Source organism: Bemisia tabaci, chromosome 4 (assembly GCF_918797505.1).
Source record: "Bemisia tabaci chromosome 4, PGI_BMITA_v3".
Lineage (NCBI taxonomy): Eukaryota > Metazoa > Arthropoda > Insecta > Hemiptera > Aleyrodidae > Bemisia > Bemisia tabaci.
This window is the reverse complement of record NC_092796.1, coordinates 8,963,383-8,985,860: the sequence shown is the minus strand read 5'-3', so window position 1 is coordinate 8,985,860 and position 22,478 is coordinate 8,963,383. Positions and strand designations below refer to the sequence as shown.

Sequence of the window (22,478 nt, the reverse complement as noted above, 5' to 3'; positions counted from 1 at the left end):
GCACTTCAAAACACCACCACGAAGTTGAAGGATTATTCATAAATACGTAACGATAAATTTCAGATTTTTCACACCCCTCGTAACGCATTTGCGACGTCGGTCCCTATCTTTTCACACGTAAAAATGAAATAACGTGACGCTCGCCTCATCCAACCCCCCCCCCCCCTCCCCTCATGAATGTATGGCCATGTATGTGTGACCCATATTTGCCGAAATGTGACTTCTGTCAAAGTCGGTCTAACTGGTCACCACTACCAGCCACGCTCTACCATCAGGGGAACATAAATTGATGGACAGTGTAGAACCTATGACCTACGGCCATTCTTTGTCGTCCGATCTGTAAAGAGACTCAAAATTTGAATTTCCTTAATTGGACGTATTTTTGTCAAACGGAACTGCAGACGAATGGGAAATATGAAATGTGCTCTAGAAAGCTGTGAAAGAAACAGTGTAAAAGTGGGCGTGATTCCCTTTGGAGACATGAAAAGCGGAATTTTACATTCTGTCAATCGGAACTATGTGCCAACTGAATGCGGCACTCATGAGCCATGGGCATGTAACAATAGCGTTGGGTACAGGGCTGATGACTTCATGCTGACCGCGCGGAGCCACGTAGCGCTCGCCACAGCTAACGTCACTGGCGCTTTATGATTCCAATTCATTCTTACGACCCTCGCACTAGAAAAAAAACAAATTGGATCTTGAGTCCAGACTCTTGAAAACATTGACAAGAAAAAGGACTCTTGATTCAATCAGATTTAAGCTTGGATCAAAATGAAATCCGCTAAAATTAAGAGGCTTGGTTCTTGAATTAAGCTTAGATCTGATTGAATAAAGAGTATTTTTTCTTGTCGATGTTTTTAAGAGTCTGGACTCTAGATCCAATGTGTTTTTTTTCGAGTGTGACTAACGAGCACGCCCCTTCTTTCCCACCTGTCTCTGGTTCCGTTGGGCAGAAATACGTCCAAGTGCTCTTTCTTTTACCAGGTCAAGAAGTACTTCCTCAAATCAGAAGACAACTCGAACCCCGAGCTCCTGAAAACACCTTATCACGCAGCCGGCGGGTACTTGAGCGTCCAAGACGCCCCCTTCATCTCTCAACTGGCCGAAGTCTTCCTGGAGGCCGGGCGACATCTGGGCTACGGCGTCGTCGACATCAACGGGCGGAACCAGACGGGGTTCTCCGTTCCACAGGGCACCATCCGCAACGGCTCGCGGTGCAGCGTGGCCAAGGCGTTCCTCCTCCCCGTCCGAGAGCGTCCCAACCTGAGCGTCTCCATGAACAGCCGCGTGACGAGAATCGGCTTCGACCACCGGGAATCGACGCCGCGGGCCAGGTCCGTGTTCTTCGTCAAGGACAACAAAAAGCACCTGGTCAAGAGCAGGAAGGAGATCGTTCTTAGCGCAGGGACGATCGGGTCCCCGCAGATCCTCATGCTGTCTGGCGTCGGCCCCAAGGAGCACCTGAAAGGGCTCGGGATCAAGATGGTTAAGGACCTCCCGGTCGGCGACAACCTACAGGTACACACTGAAAGAAAAGTATCACAATCTCAACTAGCTGTATTTCTATCAAACTGAACTATGTGCAGGCAGTGTTGCACAAGTGAAATGAAAAATATGAAATATTGAAATTTTCCGTGAAATATGAAATTTCAGAAAATTGTGAAAAATATGAAACATATTTTCAGAGGTTGGGCATCCAACACACACAAAGAACACCAATGAGCAAAAACCAGTCACCTTTCATTAAATTTCGCATTTAATTTGGAAAAATATTTTTCAATATTTTTCATATTTTTCTGAAATTTCAAGATTTTAATTTTCATGAAAAATTGCAATCCTGTGTGCAGGTGAAAAATATGGAGTGTGCTCTAGAAAGCTGGATAAGAAACAATGTAAAAGTGGGCGTGATTCCTTTTGAAGAATTGGAAAAGCGGGATTTTAAATTCAGCAAAGAGAACTATGTAGCAACTGAATGCAGGATATATGAGCCGCGCGCGGGCATGGCACGAGAGTGTTGTAGACAGGGCTCATGAGTTAATGACCAACGAGGGAGCTGCGCGGCGGCAACCATCTCCGTTGAAGTCACTGGCGCTTTACTATTCTCATTCACTCTTACGGCCAGAGAACTGACTAGCACACCCCATATTTCTCACCTCCACATAAAGCCGTTTGATAGAAATATGTCCAGCTATACTTCCAGCTGATTTTGGCGCTAGCCATAAGAGTAGTTGAACTAGCTAGAAGTGGAAAAGCACCAGCAAGTGGTACAGTCAATCCAACCACACTTATGCTGACTGTGAGTGCAGCAGCTAGAGGTATGATTGATCCAACCTCAGTTACAGCTGATTTAACCATACCTCTGGCTTAATTGTGCGACTACTCTGATGTCTGGCACCAAAATCAGCTAGGAGTATGGTTGGGATTTTGATTCTTTTTTCCAGTGCAGGTTACAGATTTTATGTCATTTTAACGACATTTTGCAATAAGGAACTACTAGCAGGACAATAAGCCCTTCTGATAGTCGTCATTTTAACAGGTCTATTCCCTATGAGGCCTAATTTGGCTGACAGTGTGATTAAAGGAGGTTCAAAGACACACTGGAAGTATAAAATAACAATTTTGACAAAATCCGATTGAAATCAAACAAATTAGTTTCGAAAATTGGACTACATTTTGCAATTTAAAACTATAAATTCTAGCCCGGTATAAAAACAACGTACGTGCCATTAGTTTCCCTATGCACTTAAGTGTTTTTCCAGAAGAGCCAAAATTGATAGTTCCAAATCGCAAATTGCAGTCCAATTGATCCTTTCATTGATTAAAATGATTCGCTGCTGTAATGAGTATAAGACTAATAACATAATTTTTTAAAACCTTTCTTGATTTTTCCTCTCCGTTAGCAAAATAGTCTACTTAAATTTCAAACCGCGAAGTTGGCTTGTTTCTCTCCAGAAAAATGAAATTAAATAGGACCGGAAAGTTTGAAACGCCGCAATGAAGATCCGTGGTTTCGCACTTTAGCCATTGAATGTTCGAGTGGTAAATTTATACAAATGAACGAGCGTTAGCGCCTACAAGACTGCATGGATACCTCTCGCATTGCGCGTACACACGGAGGATACTTCACGCATTGCACGTACATCACGGTTCGTACGCGCAATGCGTGTAGTGATGTAGTATCTATGCAGTCTTGTAGGCGCTAACTCGTTCTTGCGCTAGCCGCACTGTTGAGTTCGGTTCTGATATTTGAACTCGCGGAGTCAGCGTTTTTCATCTCATGATTTTGAAGTGTGTTTCTCAACTGTGAATAGGGGGAATGAATAGTGGGATGTAACACGGAAATTTACATGATGGTTTTTTCATGGAAATAACAATTGTTCCGTATAGAAACAGAAATCATTTAAATTATTAGACTTTCTTGCAAGATGAAATAACACCTACAATCTTACAATTAGAAGTAGCGCAATGCCAGAAATTCTGTATTTAAAAAAATGTCCATTTAATATTAATTTTATAACTTGTTTAAATTAAATGTATTATTTATTCCAGTTTTCAGACACCTCGTAACGTAACATATATCGATGGCTAAAAAAGGGACCACGTATCTATGTAGGTATGCTATGTAATAGACTTCTTGTCACATTTCATTTTCCTGGAAAACGAATCAACAAATATTTTTAAAAGCTTCTTTGATTTTTCCTCTCTATTGATGGAACATTCTGCATAAATTACAAGCGATAAAACTGACTTGTACCTCTTCCAAAAAATAATCCGGGAGCAGAGCTTTTGAAACACCGCAATGGAGGTACGTGGTGTAGCTCTGTAGCTATCGATATGTGATCGTAATTTTCTTTTTTTTTCTTTTTTTGACAACCCACAGGACCACCTAAGCGTGGGCTCTCTGACCTTCCGGATGGACCAACCGATCACACTGAAGCCAACAGACACGCAGACCCCTGACAGCGTGCTGCAGTACATCCTCGAAGCCGACGGACCTCTCACATCACTGGGTGGCGTGGAGGGTCTCGCCTTCATCAACACCAAGTTCGCGGATCCTTCGGGAGATTTCCCCGACATCCAATTCCACTTCACCCCACTGAGCATGTACAACTCAAACAACCATCCCATGGGCCAAGCCTTCAATCTGCGACCGGACTTGTTCAACAACACCCCATACGCGAACCTCCAAGACGAGAACCTCTTCGCCATCCTCCCGTTGCTTTTGCGTCCCCTAAGTCGCGGCTCAGTTCGGCTGCGAAGTCGCGACCCCTTCGATCATCCCCTTATAGACCCCAACTACCTGGCTGAGCGGGAGGACGTGGAGGTGCTCGTCGAGGGGATGAAGGCGGCCCTCCGGTTGGTCGAGACGCCGCCCTTCAAGGCCTTGAACGCGACGCCACTGCCTTGGCCGTTTCCGGGGTGCGATTCGCATGATATTTTTTCGGACGAGTACCTGGAGTGTACGATCAGGCATTTCACGATGACGTTCTATCACCCAACGTCGACGTGTGCCATGGGGGTGGTGGTTGACCCGAGGTTGAGGGTGTTGGGGCTGCGAGGGTTGCGCGTTGTCGATGCCAGTGTCATGCCGACGGTGCCCAGTGGGAACACGAATGCCCCGACGATTATGGTCGCCGAGAAGGGGGCTGACATGATCAAGGAGGATTGGAACTCGTGAGGTGGAACCAAACGTTTTTGGAGACCAGTGGCGTGGCGTGCTTTGCGATATATCGATTGATCTGCCATTTAAACCTATGGAAAATGATCGCTCAACAGGATGTTTGCAACAAGAATCTGAATAATCGATTCTTTGTCGAAGCCTTAAATGAGGAAATATCGATAGTCGATACTTCACACCTCGCCACTGATGGAGACCTCATCATGTATCTTTTCGGAGGGCAGCTAAAAATCCACGTGCGATTAAAAATAAATCTCGTAGGTTGTAACAGCGAGGCCAAGACCGGCGGGTCCTTCGTTAGTCAAAAGACCTGAGTTAAAAAGAAAAAAAGCAAAGAAAAAAAAAACTGATCCAAGCTGAGCGTTCGGTGATCCACTCTGATTGAACGATTCGGTTTTTCAAAACAAAATTTCGATTCGCCTGGTCAAAATTTCGGTTCAGGAGATTGAGACTCGACTTCGATTGAATCTAAACTTCAACTTTCAAAGTTCCCAAAAATCCAAGTTTTTTGACCCCACGAAATGAAACTGACGGACAAAAATATGACGCTTGGACCAAGTCACAGTTGCTTATTTTACGCGTGTACTTAAACTACTGCAAAAAACAGGTGCGCGGACAAAACATCGTTGACGGAATGTCCTGAAACCCCGAGTAGTTTCACTGACATACCTAGGACACTGAACTTTAGCTCATAAGAGCTGACTGCTTTTTAGCGGCTCTGGTGCTTGCACTAGAGCTGCTATTCCGGACGGTCCCAGCTAGGGAGTATCAATGGACCATGTTACATTGGAGAGACCGCGCGTTGGTTGATGGGAATCGGCGCCATTTTCGACTATGTACCTTGTCATGACTTTATTTTATTGCATATTGTTTTATTGTTAGCCAATGCTATGTTGTGTAGTGTATTTTTGGAATCATGGTGATATAGTCAATAATTCAAAACTTGTCTGTGCTTTAATCTCGTGATGGAAAAAATGTACTTTACGTTCAAAATTTGAAAATTTGAATTTTAAAGTTTTCGCGGTTTTTTGGAAGAATGCAGTGGTTGGAGCTTCCTAGGCATATTACTCGATATCAGCTGATAGCAAACAAGGGTTACCAAGGAAACCGTAAACGTTTAACAACTATCGTGGCCATCGGGGCGATTATTGAAATGACATCGACTCTATGTCGCCGCTTACGACAGGACATAGCCCTATCTTATCCGTGTAATATATCGCAATTCGATATTGTTTTGATTTTTAAATGAAGCAATTTATTCATAAAGTTCCGATTAGTTTTGGCGAACGGGCCCCTTAACCTACGTCACTAGGCTCATGGGAAATTTTTTAACTTGTCCTGGACGGACTCGTCCGTAGCGCCTCGTTCTTCGTTGTGTGTGTGATTTCGTGAAGAAGTTCGAGAAGAAGTCGTGAAGAAGTCAAACATGAATCGACAGTTGTCGGATTGTACATCAATGACAAAATGTGTCTAGGCCCTCATTCTTGACTACAACTACCGTCGCCAGAGCCGCTTTCCGACGCGAATGCGTTGGAGCTTACTGCTTGTTCAATTTATGAATGCAAGTACTTGTACACCGTTTATCCGTTCTTCTCTTTCGTAATAATACTAACATTTTTGGATTCATATACAATAACTATGTCGATCGAAGTTTATGTCGAAGCGAGTTCCGAAGTAAAATTCTGACGGAAAGTATTATACATGCATACATACACACAGACATAAGAAATCTTCACAAATTGGCAACATCCGTGAACAGTAATTGCCAACAAAAAAATCCTTCCATGTCCATATTCCCCCAATTTTCTGGTCTACCAAGTGTGGATCAAGTAAAACTTACCAGGCTGTGCATTGGACACACGTCTTTTACCCACCAATACACAATTAAGAAAGTCCACACCTCCTAACCTGCATCTCTTGTAATGTCCCCCTCTCAGTTAGCCATGTTTTAATAACTTACCTTACCCTACCAACAATTAAGATCCAAAATTTTCCCTCCACTTTCTGATCTCAATACTTTACTTTCAAAGTTTTTTTCATGAAATCCCCCTCTTTTTGAAACGAATTAATCTCCAAATGTAATGTATTCTTTCCTTGTCCTATCTTTTAATGTTGTGTACTACACTATTATGAACTCTTCTCTAAGGTGTTAATGGCATAGATTTTAAAAGCACCAAATAAACGTGCATACATAAATACAAGTCGCTTTTACCGCGAAACCGGGCGCTCTGCGACAGCTGATCATTTCTGTCTATCGACCCAGAGGTCATCTGGTAAATTGCATCTTGTAAGACAGTATTATACATGTTAAAAAGCTTATAAAAAGTATTAAAAACATGTTTCTTTGAGATGGAACGATTAAATCAAGTTCTCGCTGATGATCACTTCGAATTCTACATCGTGTCTGAATTCAAGATGTTCTGGTGTACATGCGCGTGTTGCGTTCACACCAATTGAAGGCACTCATGTTCACTTTGCAGCTTTACCCACATAAAGTTCATCGATAGAGTCGAGACAACTGATGCAGAAACCCGTACAAGATTTCGATTTTCTAAATTGATGGGATATTGCCAATCATTTCTTTAAAAAAGCTTGCACTTATCCTGTTAAAACTCTCTCATGAAGTTCAAACAATTTTCCAGCGTAACACGGAAAAACATGTTGCGTTCGGTTGATATTATGGATGTTGGAGAAGTGTAAGCGCGCGAGTGCAAAACTTCGTCGTAAGTGTTTATATTTCTGTTGGTGCTTGTAAACTGTATATTCTGATTCAACACTGTATAGAATCAAACTAACTTTTTTTTACCTTAAAAACTGGCACTTCTATTTTCCTCTTTGAAGGAGCACAGGAGGGCGTTCAGGAGAACTTTCACCCTCTTCTCTGTCGTTTAAGGAGTGAGTGAAGCAAAAAAAGGAGAGGAGGAAATGAATATTAAGTAGAGCAGACGTGTTGCGCGATAAAGAAACTAAACAAACAGGGCTTGCAATAGTCCGCCTCGACTCAAGCAACAGGTGACACTTGGCCTACTTCTCGAGACTTCGCACTTCGTGTGGTTAAAGGTGTGCGGAATATTTTTCTCGGCCTCGTTTATCCGATGGATCGTATTCGATGATGGTTCGAGGTATCGTTTGATTCAAAACAATAAAACATAACCTCAAACGAAAATTATAGGATTCAAGTTGGCAAAGCTGAAAATGAGAAAATTAACGACGATTTCGCTTTTCATCGCCGTAGTGTACTCATACGAATAAAAAATCAAAAAACCTCGTTCCCTCAGATTGCTCAATTGACTTTTGAGGCTAGTTTTATGTTAGGTTATGTTGAACCAATCGATATCGATACTATCTCACCAGTTTGATAAATTGAATATGATCTATTATAGACTGGAAGTAGGATATTTCCTTGGAAAGTACTTAGTAGAATTTTCATGAACTTTTCCGCTGTTATGGAAGTTTACTGCTTTGTTACATGCTGGAAAATGTAGGTCAAAATTCGGAAATTTAAAAGCACGGAGCTCGCCTCGAGATCATTCCTTGACAAAAGTTGAAAAATTGAAGAAATCAATCCAACAAAGAAACTTTTCCTGGAATGTAAATAGGACAAAAAATAGAAATTTTATCGGGCAGACAGATTAAAATAATACCAAAACCACCTAGAAGCCTTTTCCTCCTAGCAGACTAGAAAAACAGCATGGGAAATGCGCAGTTCACTTATCGCTTTTATGATCCATTCCAGATTTTTCTTGTGGTGCTTTTTCGGTTGGCAAAACATTATCTATAGATCCGAGTGATATTTTTAAGAGAATATGAAGCCAGTGTCTTAAACTCTTGCTATTTTTTGTTAGAGAAACATGTATACCGAAAAAAAATGTAGGTTTGCCACCGAATCCCGGTTAGTGATGTGCGCAAACTATACAATCATCACAACATGAGTTAGGTGAATAAAAATCAGGCATGACCAGCATGCAGCCAAAAAAATTGTATCGTCTGAATCAAGGATAATCCTAAAATTTTGCCCTAGCTGTGTGTGCTTTTGGAATTAAAAAAAAACTTGTTTGCAAACCTTAAAACTAAGTCTATATTATCATGGGCTCAAATTTTTTTCCGTTGTCTGAAACTTAACCTCAACTGCACACAAAAAAAAGAGAAAAAAAAATTGATGAGAAGGATTAACCGATCATGACTTTTCTGAGCCCTGTTATTCCTCCAAACCCACATCTTGCTTCATTGAATTACGATCACATGCTTGAGTCACTCACACGGAGGGGTTGACTAAATTTATGCGGTGGATCCAGAGTAATTCTATGCTTGGAAACTCCTACCAGCATTCATACTTGCTGCCGTGGGGCTGGCTTACCTCATGTTCACGTTTCTTCAGCATTATTATTTTGAATTTATTTTCCCCCGACTCATTTTTTATTTATCTCCGTCATGTGCGCCCATTTTAGCGATGGGTTTGCCTTACTTTTATTTTATTTGTGTACGTTTGAGCATTTTCGGCTGTCGTTCTCCTCTGGCTTAAATATTTCAAACATTACAGTTTGATCTCCTGAGAATTCCCGGCTTCTTATTCTCATTTTCTCCTTATGTCTGTTTAGGGAGAACAAACAGACAAACGGTTTATAAAATAGCCTCTCAACGCTAGATGTATACATTTTGTCACAGGAAGAAATATACGATTAAAATATTTTTTGCCTCCGCTTAACGACCAAAGGTAGCACACCATGAGTCGCGTGGGTTGAGCTGCTTATGATAGGGGCGGTGGAAGTTATTCTTCAATTTCTATTTTCCCAGCGAAAAAACACAAACAAGTTTTTCCTCACTAATTCCCTTCATTTATCGTATTTTGAAGGTTATTTCATTGCCATGAGGTTATTCACAGTCCATCACAATCAAAGTTTGTAGCATTTTATGATTTTATTCGGGAGGGAGGGTTGTTTTGAGCATACTCATGATACGTTGGTTGAGAGGATAGGGTAAAATTATGAAAGATAACCCTACAAGTGTACCCATGGGGCTGCAGTTTCAATAGCAGGACACGTTCGTCATGCCTGGAGACTGGCGAGGTAGATCACATGACATCTCCTGACTTTTAATTAGGTGTCAGGTGGAGTGGACGTTTGGCTTGATATTGTTGAAATACACTTTTGCAGATTTTTAAAAGCCCTCATAAAATATTTCATCGAATGACCTTTGATGAGCTATCATTTTTCCACGATTCATCCAACGCATTGACCAATTTTTTCAGGTACTCGTAATTTCGAAAAATTCCACTTTTTTTATCGAAGGACCTTTTTAGATCATGATGCGCAATACTTCAAGTGCTTTTTTCTATGGCTTTCATTTCACAAGCGTAGTCTGAAACCTACTGCACCCCTTTAGTTTTCATTTACAGAGATTTCAAAAAAGGCAAGCAGCACAACAGGAGAATTCACGATCCAACACTGCAAGGTCAACGACGCACCTTGACGAGACCGTGTATTGTGAATCTAGAAAGCTATTCGAACAAATTTAAGTTTTTAGATCCGCCTCAAGCAAAATCTTATCAGATTCTTGAGGAAAAGTGCTACGGAAAAATTTAAGCGAAGAAAGGAAAAATTCTGTCGAATTCCTAGAAGATAAAGTCGATTTAAAGGTATTTTGGGGTTTAAAATACCCAAATCACCGGTATTATAAATCCCGTTATATTATTGAAAAGAAATTGACTCGATATAAATGCAATTGTATTAAATATGTCTTGATTTTGTTATTTTAAACGTCTTTTCATGCAAAGAAGCTCAACCATGTCCATGCTTTATTCATTCATGAATTGAAAGTAAGCAATCCACATCCCGAAAATCTACCGATTTGCCGTAAAAAATCGCAGAAACTTGATACGAAAAAATATCTAACATGCGCATTCCTACGTAAGGCATTTTTTGTGGGTGCACGTGCAATATGAGTATGCTGGATGCAAAAAAATGAGGTCGTCGTACACTCTCTCAGTAGCGCTGATCCTCTACCCTCAAATTCAGTGCGTGAAACATGGGAGGCCTTTTTCGGAAATTTCGGACGTATATTCGACCATTTTTTAAAAAATTGAAGTAAGGAAATTTTATGATACAGCTTGTGCTCCAATTATTGCTCATCGCTCACCTTTTGTAACAAATCTTGAGAGGAAACCTCCTGGGCACCTCTAAAAGCACGTAATGTACATCTTTCGCGCAGAGAATCGCCATGGGAAAAAAAAAACACATTGGATCTAGAGTCCAGACTTTTAAAAACATCGACAAGAAAAAGTACTCTTGATTCAATCAGAATCTAGCTTCAATCAAGAACTAAGCCTCTTAATTTAAGCGGATTTCGTTTTGATGCAAGCAAAAATCCGATTGAATCAAGAGTATTTTTTCTTGTCAATGTTTTCAAGAGTCTGGACTATAGATCCAATGTGTTTTTTTCCAGTGCGTATTAAGGATGTGGGACTTATACCAACCTAAAAGTCAGGAGATGTCATCTAATCTACCTCTCCAGGCACGAGGGGCCGTTCAAGTATCGCGTAACGCACTTTTTTCCATTTTTCACCCCCTGCCCCCTTGTAACGCACCCGTAACGCAGCCCTACACCCCCTTTTGAATTACCTAACGCTGGCAAAATCCCCGCTTATTTTCAAAAAATTTTAATTTTTTGCAAGTTTAATTCCAAGTTTGTTTCTACCAGTTCAGATTTGTTAGGCACCGCTAGGCTTGACCCTATCCCACCCCCCCCCCTTGTAACGCACCGTAACGCTGGCTCAACCCTCCCTCCCCCTACCTCCTCAAAGTGTGTTACGTAATAATCGAACGGCCCTAAAGCACATAACCGTTTTTTTTCCGTACAATTAATCCCTTGAACAATAAGGAAAGTAATTTTCGACTCGAGCTTTCTTGTCCAAGGCATAAAACACATTCCTCACTACATTAAAACTACCTGAAGTTCTCTGAGAATTTTATCGCACATGGGTTATCAAGAAGGTACTGATCCTACTTCTTTCAGAATGACCGCGGGAGTGTTGCTCTTCTTGATTGCGTACCTCATCATCGCTTCGAGATACCGTAACACGTACTAGATAATCGAGGGACATTCCTGCAAGAGCCATCAAAAGCTGAAATAAACTCCTCGGAACAAGTTTATCATGTCAAACAGAACGTTCCATAATAATTCCCTTTTCCTTATTCTTCAAGGAGGGGAAGCATGAGCGATGATGCGCCTTCAACGAGGTATTAAACCCCGTACTAGTATCTTCCCTCGCGGACGTTGACCCTTACAGCGTAGCTGCGTTTCGAGATGAACCCTCTCGCTGGTTGAATTGCATACCTCCCAGGGGTCAAAAGAGAATAAAGCTATGTCTTCGTGGAATCTCGCGTGGATCCGAAAGTTGGAGTTCTCCGTTGAATAATGCATCTCCACCGCCAGGTTCTTTTCTGCTCCTGCGGTCCACACCGACTGCGTTATGAAATTCATTTAACAAGTGCGACCCACAAAGAGGGCAGGACAGTCCCACGCTCGGTGGCGTGTTGTGCTTTCAAATGTATCGATTGATCTGCCATTTTAAACTATGGAAACGGATCGAACATCAGGGAGTTCGCAACATGCACCTGATCGATTCTTTACTATGGCTTCAAATGGGAAAACATCGATAATCGATCATTCACGCCTCGTCACCGCTGGCTGAAAGTAAACCGGTTGAGCCATGAACACGCGAACTTTTTCGATTTCTCTTTCTTTTTCCATGCATTAGATTTTATCATGTTTCCATCAGTGGCGTGGCGTAAATTGCGATATATCGATTGTTATGCCATTTAAACCTATGAAAAAAGATCGATTATTAGGGTGTTCGCAGCGAACACCTTGATAATCGATTATTTACCACGGCTTCAAATGGGGAAATACCGACAGATCGCAAAGCTTGCCACGCCACTGGTTTCCATCATCTTTACCATAGTGTCAGTTGGGGAAATATCGATTAAAACTTCACCATTTCTCACACTTTCCTGAAGTTATTGCTTCACATATAATACCTTAAAGAAAATCACTCTCTATTGGACGCGTATATCTCTCTGAAATGGATTCTCTGACATAGATGAAAATACTCGATGATCAAAATTACCGTCGCCGTGGATTCTCTATGTCGTTAACCACACTGAAAAAAAAAAAAAAAAACACCGGTCGTGGAATCCGTACTTACAGGCTATATAAACATACCGTCCGCGTTCCGGGCTCAGAGGCCGAAAGTTCCGGGCATAGTACTCGGAGCAATCGAAACTACGGCTCCAGCACCAGGAAATCTTGGCTTCAGAGCCCGGAACGAACGGTATGTCTATATAGCCCGTAACTTCTTTTCGTTGCGTGTATGCGATAATAATTGGACCGTATTTTACAATGCGTAACTGTATTTTCTGGCTCATCCGTAAAAACACTGATATTCTTACGGAAACTAATGATACATACGTCGTTTCTACATCGAGCCAGAAATTATAGTTCCTAATTGCAAAATGCGGTCCAATTAATGATCTCATTTTGCCAAAATTCTCCGTACCCACAGGTAAATATGTTGAGAAAAGTATTAGTGGTCTTATTTGTATTGGTTTTGTTATGAACATAAATTCCACCAAAAATATCCCCTGGGAGTTTTTAATTTGAGTCCAATTACGATAATTTGGAGTACAGCTTAATAAGTTTGCTGTATAGTACCCACACGCAAAAAATAGTCGATGCTGATGACAGAACCTTCTGCTCTTACGATTCCTGCACTTCCTTTGTTATATTTACGGAACTTTTCTGTTGTGAAAAGAGGACTACGATTGTGAGCACAGAGTGCTCTGTCCTAATAACAGAAACTTCTATAGTTGTAACAAAGAAAATGCAGAAGCCCTATCAACAGATCTATTTTTACAGGGCATATTTAAATTGATGCACACCGCTAATTTGGGTTAATTGTGTCAAAATCATACCTATGACGCTTTTTAGTGTAGTCGGCCTCTGAAGGAGATCGTCGCAGAAACTCTAAGATAAAAGTGCCTCAATCCATATATAGCCGGCAACAGCGCGAGAAAACGACGCGTCTTTATTTTCCATCACTGTCATAGATAAGACTCGTTTTTTCGCCTCTCCTAATGACTAGTTAAGCGAGCACAAAAGCTGCGGCCTGAGGTGAAGCGGGGGGACGAGGATGTGAAGAGGGAGGATGGGGAAAGGAGATCCAACGTATGGATGAAAGAAAAGTTCACCGGGTTCCCAGTTAGTTCATTACCGTGAGAATGAGGTGAGGAGAATCTGGCGAGGTTATTCGGTGGAGATTCTCGCAATTTGTCAAGACTGGGCTACCTCTATTTGAATACCTAGGCGATTTTTTTAAATCAAACATGATTCACTCCATGAATGGAGAATTTCCACCTAAAAATGTTATTCCTGCATCTGAAAGTGCTTAAAGAGCTGATATCACAGTATTTATTATAATTTGTTTCTGAAATGGAAAATAGTATTAAAATAGATTTAAAAGTGAGAAAATGCACCGCCCAGTGACGTCATCTGGCTGCATTTTCCTAAACACACGTGTTTTAGCAAATTGGATAATTTTGTCATATCTTGTCCAATGTTGTTCAATTCATGAACCAAGGGTATCCTCATGTTCAGTTCACTCAGTGGTTTCCACTTAAACACGAAATTCATCAAATTTCAGACACCTGCAAATTCTCCATTGGGCGTATTTCCACTGAATGGAACTATCATGGAAAATAAAGTATAACAATCCCAACAACACTCCTGGCCAATTTTGGCGCAAGTTATAAGAGTGGTTGCACCACTTAGATGTTGGGTTGAGTCAGCTGAAAGTGTGGTTGGATCAACCATACTTCTGGTTGGTACAGCTTCTCTAATACTGGCGCCAAAATCAGCCAGGAGTATGGTTGGGATTGTGATACTTTCTTTCAGTGAGACGAGTGGGAAATATGGGGTGTGCTATTGAAAGCTGAATAGAAACAATGTAGAAGTGGGCATGATTCCCTTTGGTTGGAGAAATGGAAAATTGGGATTTTAAATTTTGTCAAACGAAACTAAGTGCCAATTAAATGCGGCACTCATGAGCCGTGGGCATAGGAACAGAGTGTTGTGGACAGGGCTCATGAGTTAATGCGGACCACGAGCGACACAGAAGGCGGCTTCTTTGCCGCTGACGTCACTGGCGCCTTATAATTCCCATTCATTCTTACGGCCCTCGACTAATGAGCACGTCCCTTCATTACCAGCTGCCTCTAGTTTCGTTTAACACGAACGCGTTCAATTGAAGATATATGGAAGTTCGTATAATTTGTGTCACGCTGTCAAAGTGGTGCAATTTTGAGTATGGTTTGAAACAAACACAATAAATTCACACTCTTTGAACCGTTTATGTGGGGTCCTAAGCAAGAACGAGGTTTTTTTTTTGGGGGGGGGGGGGAGGGAAATTAAATGCTAGAAGGGGTAACAGTAATTTTAACAAATGTAAACCATGGAATCTAGTTAGAATAAAAAAAAAATTTCCAATTGCGCTATCGTTAAAACTGACTCGGAATTTAGATATTCATAAGTCTGAATTAAAGAAGATATGCTCTTGTTAAAATAGAAAACAAGAATCCGATTTTTGCTTTTTCAAAATTATGTATAATTAGCGTGTAGTGAGATCATGGAATAACAAATCCTGATATCAATAAAGTTAATGTATCAAATCGCTCAGGCAGAAATAAAGCAGTAGGACAATCGTCAGCATTATATCGCTTATCGTTGACATGGTGCAAACTACACGTTAATTGGTGCATGCTGACAAGTGATTGTGCCGATGCTCGGTGGATTTTCCGAGTGAGAAAAGTTGAGAATGGAAATCAACGAGATTCGGGAGGAAATATGAATACTTTGATTCGCTGAAAACAGGCGGCAGAAAAATGACGTCCATAAAAGGTCAAATTAATTAACATTGACGTTTGATATGCCGCGCCATTCCTCTTAATGCAATTTTTTTTTTCTAAAACTGAAAATGTCAAGCTACCCAGACCTCGGTTTGGTTCGATATTGTCTGGGAGATTTGGTCGGATAATCGTTGTAGAACGCTCAGTTTTGTGAGGTTTTTCCCGTAGGTTGTCGCAATATGTGTAAAAAAGTGCGAAACTAAAAAGTTTCGATTGTGCAAAAGAAACAAGCTGACATCTCAGACCCTCGAGTGCCGGATAAGAAAGCGATTCAATGATCATTGAATAGTTTATCTATTAAATTTAATCGACCGGAGGCGAGTTGAAATATGGCAATGCCGCACAGTGGATCAAGTCAATTGGAGAGGTCGGACAAAATTTGGAAACTTTAAACGCTCATAACTCCGTTTATACAAAATTTTGAGGTTCTAAAAGTGGTGCTATTGGTTTCCTCGTAAAATTTTGTCCTATAAACATCCCTTGAAATTTAAAATGTGACGAAATAAACATAAAAATTTGCAGTTTTAGTTCAAAATTTCATGTCCGACTTCTCTAATTGACTCGATCCACCGTGTGCCGTGAGAGCAAAAATTAATACCTCTTAAATCAGCTAAGTTCTTTTCCGATTTTTTACAACCTCACAATCGAGTAATCGATTAATCGACGTATAAAACTTAGAACGCGTATAAAAACTGTTTCTTCATTAATAATTACCCAAAAGTTAAATGAGATGCGCTTGAAATGAGCCCGGATTTTGGAAAATTGCTCATTTGAACTGTTCTTTCGTCCAGAAGTATTTCAACAGAAACGGACCATTTAAAGTATGCTACATAGATAGCGATATTTTTGCGTCGATCAAACGGATGAACCATAGATCTTTAGAGTAGTGAATTGATCGGAAGAAGCGATCATGCTTATGTATTGAATCGCTTAAAACTAAACGGAGCAAAAATTAAAATTCTGAGAACTCAGCCTTCAAACCCAGAAACTTGCCAATTGGTTCTGAGAACGTATGATTGCGCTTCTCGTAGAACGTGCGGGAACGTTTATGAGAGAAAAACTAAACGTCAGCTAAAATGACTTTCGAATATCACTAAGGGTAAATTTCATAGCCAAAAAAAAGGTACTTCAAATGACGCGAGACATTTTTTGTGCCTTTAAAACTCGTTATTATGAACATTTTCGCTTTCCAGAGAAGAACGGCATGACGACCACGATTCTCTTTCTGATGCATTCGGAGAAAAAGTTGATTCACACAAAAATTTCACACCGATTAAATTTATCGACTGAGTCATTTCGAAGTCACACTAAAGTCAGGGTCTACAAGACCATCGTTAGGCCGGTGTTAACGTTTGCCGCAGAGACTTGGGCTGGAACAAAGCACACCAAACAACAATTTTGCACCGTTGAGATGAAAGTTCCAAAATAATAGTTGGTCTTACACTTTGAGATCGGCAGACCAGCGAGTTCATCAGGGATGCTCTTGGGGTGCAAGATGTAGCCAAGTGGACCAGTGTGAGGAGAAGGATATGTGGTCGGAGCACGTTGACTGAATGGATGAAGAGAGACTAGCGAAAATTTGTATGACCGGAGAACCCATAGGAAAAAGATTAACCTCGACGACCGCCTAAGAGATGGGCACAAAGCTGGCTCTCTTCTCCTGAGAATGATTGACGGTCCTATGCTGTTTTTATAGATTTGACGCGTCCTTTTTTTAGGTGATTTTTAGATTTTTAATACTTACATACAGTCTCATGTACTCGTTACTTGATGGCCTGACAAACAGGGCTATGCCTAGTAGTAATTAGAAGAAGAAGAGTTATTTCCGCCATTTCATACAAACAATTACCTCTGATAATGTGAGCACTGACCGATTGAAACGTAAAAACTACTACAAAAGCTATTTTTTTTTTATTAATTTCCTATTCTTTGTATTTAATTAGAAAAACAAGAACCAACCAAGAGCTTACATTAAATTTAAGAAAAAATAAAAAATAACAAGAAGAAAAATCCGACAAGAATGTGTTGGAAAAGCGTGCCGAATAACTGAAATGTTGGACACATTACTATTTTCACGTCTTTGCTAATTGTATTAATCGGTACTTTTTGCTAAATTTGGAAGAAATCATTGATTCGGGAACGTTGAATGTAAATTAATTTTAAAGATTCCGTCCAATTATCTTGATTTTAAGCTGATATGCGGTATTTACGCACAACCGCGATTAGGGCGAACTGCCGTGCAACGAAATCCCGTTAAGTTAATCTCTCTGGATTTCGAACTGCAACTTCTCTCCTATTCAGCCGATTTTTACAAATGAGGTCTCTTTTTATTTGTATTTTAACGGAGAGTAAGAAACACTCGCTAAAGAGACGGAAAACAACGTTTGTGAAAATTTGGTGGATCCTGGTGTCACGGTGAATGCTTAATCGGGCGTGGAAGATAAGGTTTGATGGCGAGCGACCCTTCCCTCGCTCTTTTATTGCCTTGCTCGAAACCGGACACCCAAAGCTATATCGGGAGATAACTACAGTGGTTTAAGTAGAAGTAGATTTCTGTACGGGCTATAGTTGGACTACATTTTGCAATTTGGAACCATAAATTCTAGCCTGGTTTAAAAACAACGTATGTGCCAATAGTTTCCCTATGCACACAAGCGTTTTTCCAGAAGAGCCAGAATTTATAGTTCCAAATTGCAAAATGCAGTCTAGTTAGCATATGGTCTAATTGGTCTAATGAGTCACAACGCTCATCATAGATTGAACTTACAGCGCAAGACGCTCATTGGCAAAAAAGTTTTGGCGGGAAAGAAGCTTCTAAAGTTGAGTCCTCCGAGCGTAGAAAAGCTTATTTGAGGTTTCTGGCGAACGAAATAATACGGTTTTGACAGAAAAATGTTCTCGAGGGTTTCCAATTAGCAGTTCATTTGGTTTTTTGGTAAAAGACCATCAGGGCTTGACATTATAACGGTTCAAAGACGAAAAAACGGGTTCGAGGGAAAAATATTTGGACGGCCCGTTGAATAGAATTGGTTGATCGGTGTGCTGTACTATGGTACATCTGAGTGATTTCAAGAAGCTAGGCCCTACTGCCACGCTTAAATAACTGAAACTATACTCATTTTAATGCTAAAATCATCGACAGCTACTAAGTTATTTACTCGGAATCAACATTTGATCACGTTACTCACGGAAGTTGAGAACGCGTGACATTCAGTGAAGAGGCTCACTAAATTGGAAGTGCTGTGAAGCTGTAGTAATACCTCCTAATTGAATTTGCGTCATACGCGTCGAAACTAAGTGCCAAAAATTACAAACATTTTCCCTGTGACGAGGGTACGAACGGATCATTTTTGCCGTGAGAAAAATAAAAAAACTTTGTAAGTTGAGTCCACGGGAATATATCAAGAGAGCTAAACAGAGAAGGTGATAAATAAAACTTCCATGAACTTATAACTAGGCATCAGGATTTCACGGAAAACACGCTAGAGGAATCTACAATTTTTCGATCAAACTAGAGTAAAAATTAGCGCTTTTTATAGGAATACGGGTAAAAATTTTCCATCAGTATACGTTCCTCGAAAATGTTCCCACCTTCTACAGTTGAGAATGTTGGTCCCGGGTGTCGCAATGCAGTGTAACTGCCAAAAGTTCGGATCGGTACGATCTAACCGAGAGTCTCTGCTTCAGATACTGAGTTTTCAAGATGCAAATATTGGTGAACCATTTTTGGCCGTGTATACGTCCATTCAAGCGTATCGCTCGTTAAAAATTCAATATCTATTCGAGGCCCATGGGTCGCCAAGCTCTAATTGGCGAGTTTTACAAATAATATTTTTTTTTTTTTTTTTTTTTTTTTTTTTTTTTTTTTTTTTTTTTTTTTTTTTTTATGCCGAATATTTTTCCACAATTTAAAACAATCCGTGTATCAAAGGAGGCGGGAATTATATTTCTTAAAACCGAATTCTAGTTTTTCGCCGGATGTAAAGGTTATAATTATTTCCAACAGTCGATTTCACATTAGTTTAGTTTTTTTTTGCCGGTATAAAATTTGGATTAATTGAATTTACACGGGGTACAACAAATACTTCATTACGACAGTTTTTTTGAATTATTAGCCTATTTTGAGGTTTATAAAGCTTCTGAATTTTTTTTCCAAATTTTGATGTGGAAAAGTGTTCTTCGGTGCTAAATTTCTTGCCCTGATGAATAGGGGCCCACTGCTTGCAGACGCATGCACACACACATCCCGAAAAGTTTCAGGAAAAGTTGACGCATGTTGCAAACGTGCAAACCAAATCCTTTAGCGATGGATAACGTAGAGCCTGCTCTTAGAAATCTAACCCCGCTCACTTTTTCCCTCTCTTTGTAGGCCATACATTCTCAAAATGCTAGACAGAAATCCAGCATTTTTCACCTCCAGCTCTCTAATTTTTTGCCGATTTTTCTCGGAACGAGCTTCACGTCGGCATGGCAAACCAAAAAAAGAATTCAGCCCGCTATCAAAACTATCCTGTAACAACGCAATAAGTTGTCACAAATTGTCACTCCACGTCGCTCTCCTGTAACTTCGTCCTTCCAAGGTTGATTCCTTCGCCTCTCGCATGAACGACTTCATCTGTAATTTTAGCTCAATCTATTTCGACAATACAATGTATGATTTTGTCTCTCTGTTTTCCTCCTCTCTCTCTCTCTCTTTCACTTTCAATTCTCCTTCCAAAAAGTTCATGCTTCGAGCCTTATTTCTCACTCATAGCCTTGAAATGTATGCCCATCGCGATTCCATTATCCTTTTACGCGAGCGAAGGAAATTTTGAATTGATTCTTCCCATCAACAGGTTCCTTTATCTCCTTTTAAGTAGAAAATTGCTGTCCATGCATATCCTAAAGGTTTCAGAATATCAGATGTGTTATTTCATGACTATTTTCCTATCAAGGACCTTAATTCGCGGAGACAAAAAGTAAGGCAGCGCAATTATTATTGATTGGAATCACGAAATATTTGCTTTTGAAAATTCAAAAGCTCTTTTTGGCGTTTAAAAACAAAATCAAAGAGGATGAGTTCATTTCATGTCAAGGGAGTCGCTGTTCGTTCAGGGGCTGAGCTCCCTTTTTTGTGCCTGAGTCAAGAGAGACCAGGATTCCAAATACTTCTTCCTCAAAATCGCGTTTGCTCAACTGCAAACTTCAAACCACCATTATTCCGCTTCAGTTTGAGATGTTTTAATGCTAACGCATCCATTTTTTTTTTTTTTGAGAAACCTCTCTCATGGCTCCATCATCAATGGCTCAATGTTGAGTCCTCAAGAACTAACTACGGCTCTCCTTGTATGTTAAATTTTTCAAGGTGAGCATTGCATCACATACGCCCTGAAAAATGAGCCACTTCTTGATAAGAGGAAAATAATTCGATTCGTCGTGAAGGGGTCGTCATGAGATCTTCATGACACGACAGTGAATTCGATAATTTTAGAGCATAAAAGATAGTGACATGCATATGAACGGTCAAAGCTTAGACGCCGTAAAATTTAGCGGTATGGCACTGCAGGGAACAGGAAAATATGGAAAACTTTGATCAATGACAAACAATACTGCGCTGTATTTCTTAACGACCCCATAAAAACATTTTTATTTTTTCAATTCTTGTTTCGGGTGCAAGATGGTGCTCCAATGCGTGGTACCAATGCAACTGACGTTTGATGTAGGAAATGGAGAGAGGAATGGGGCACAACTTCATTCGCATAAAATCTCACGATTTGAAATAGAACGCCAGAGAGAAGGTTTCAGGAAGCATAGCTTGCACTAAGAAATTGAGTACATAAAAAGAAAAAACGGTGTAAAGTTACTGAAGTATTCTAATTATCTTTATTTATTTTAATCTTGTCACGCGTTTTTTAGCGAGAAAATGTGGCAACCTTTGAATGATCATACGCGGTTTTTCATCAGTATGCTAGAGTTATCACCGTGACACCCACCCCTCCTTCCGAATAAAATAAATCAATTCGAACTTTAATCCCGTGAAAAGTACTGAAGTGCAGCGAAGTGTTCCACTATACGGCAAGTATGCGAAAGGGTTAGTGACTTCATCGTAAACCCACTTTTTCACTCATATCCGGTTGCAAATTGATCGTTCCATGCACCAACCACGAGGAGTTACTTATCTTCTCCACATGAAACCTCATGCTTTCGCGAAGAAAAATCAATATGACGCTGCGTTTAATTTGAGATGATGGAGTTTTTTTTTTAACGACTATGCTTCGTGGAACCTGCACCTCGCCATCTGTGCAATTTTACCCATTGAGATTATAGAGACAATGGATCTCAATGGTGGGTGGTATGCGGATAAGTGCGGACTCTAGACACACGCTGAGCTCTTTGTCAAAAACATACAAAACTTCGCGAAGCATCAAAATTTGACTTTCTACCGTGATATCGTGCAAAGCAGTTACAATTTTTTTTCTTTTTTTTTCAAATTGACTTCCTTCAAGATTCCACGCATTCAGTTTAAATTAACTGGTAGTGATTCTACTAAAACAGCAAAATGAGCCTTGTTTGTAAAAACCAAAAAATTTCAGATGTACTATTTGCGTGAAAATAATATTCTCTTCGATAAACCAACAGTTGGACATGATCCCATTAGGAAGCTGTATTAATTGCTGGGGTTTTTCGAATTTGCACACTTTTCTGCCGACTTCGAACCTTAAAATGTCCATCAACCATTTAAAACGTAAATACGCAAGCATGCAGAGAGTAGCACTAGCACGAACTGCAGTTTTGCATAGCATGGCATAAATGGACGTATTTCTATCAAACGGACCTATGTGCAAGTGAGAAATATGGGG

The 22,478-nt window shown here is 40.4% G+C and overlaps 3 protein-coding genes across 21 annotated transcripts in view; 2 read left to right on the top strand and 1 right to left on the bottom strand.

Moving 5' to 3' along the window:
• The window catches only part of cac (calcium voltage-gated channel subunit cacophony), a 400,227-nt gene that overhangs the window by 209,946 nt on the left and 167,803 nt on the right, over nucleotides 1–22,478 (bottom strand). The window lies entirely within an intron of this gene.
• On the top strand, nucleotides 182–2,371 carry LOC140224381 (glucose dehydrogenase [FAD, quinone]-like). The gene is made up of 3 exons (XM_072299060.1): nucleotides 182–189; nucleotides 915–1,521; nucleotides 2,204–2,371. The coding sequence occupies exons 1-3, from the start codon at nucleotides 182–184 to the stop codon at nucleotides 2,369–2,371; spliced, it is 783 nt and encodes a 260-aa protein (XP_072155161.1).
• On the top strand, nucleotides 3,884–5,034 carry LOC140224358 (glucose dehydrogenase [FAD, quinone]-like). Its single transcript, XM_072299026.1, has one exon. It carries the CDS (start codon nucleotides 3,917–3,919, stop codon nucleotides 4,679–4,681), a length of 765 nt encoding a protein of 254 aa, XP_072155127.1. The 5' UTR covers nucleotides 3,884–3,916; the 3' UTR covers nucleotides 4,682–5,034.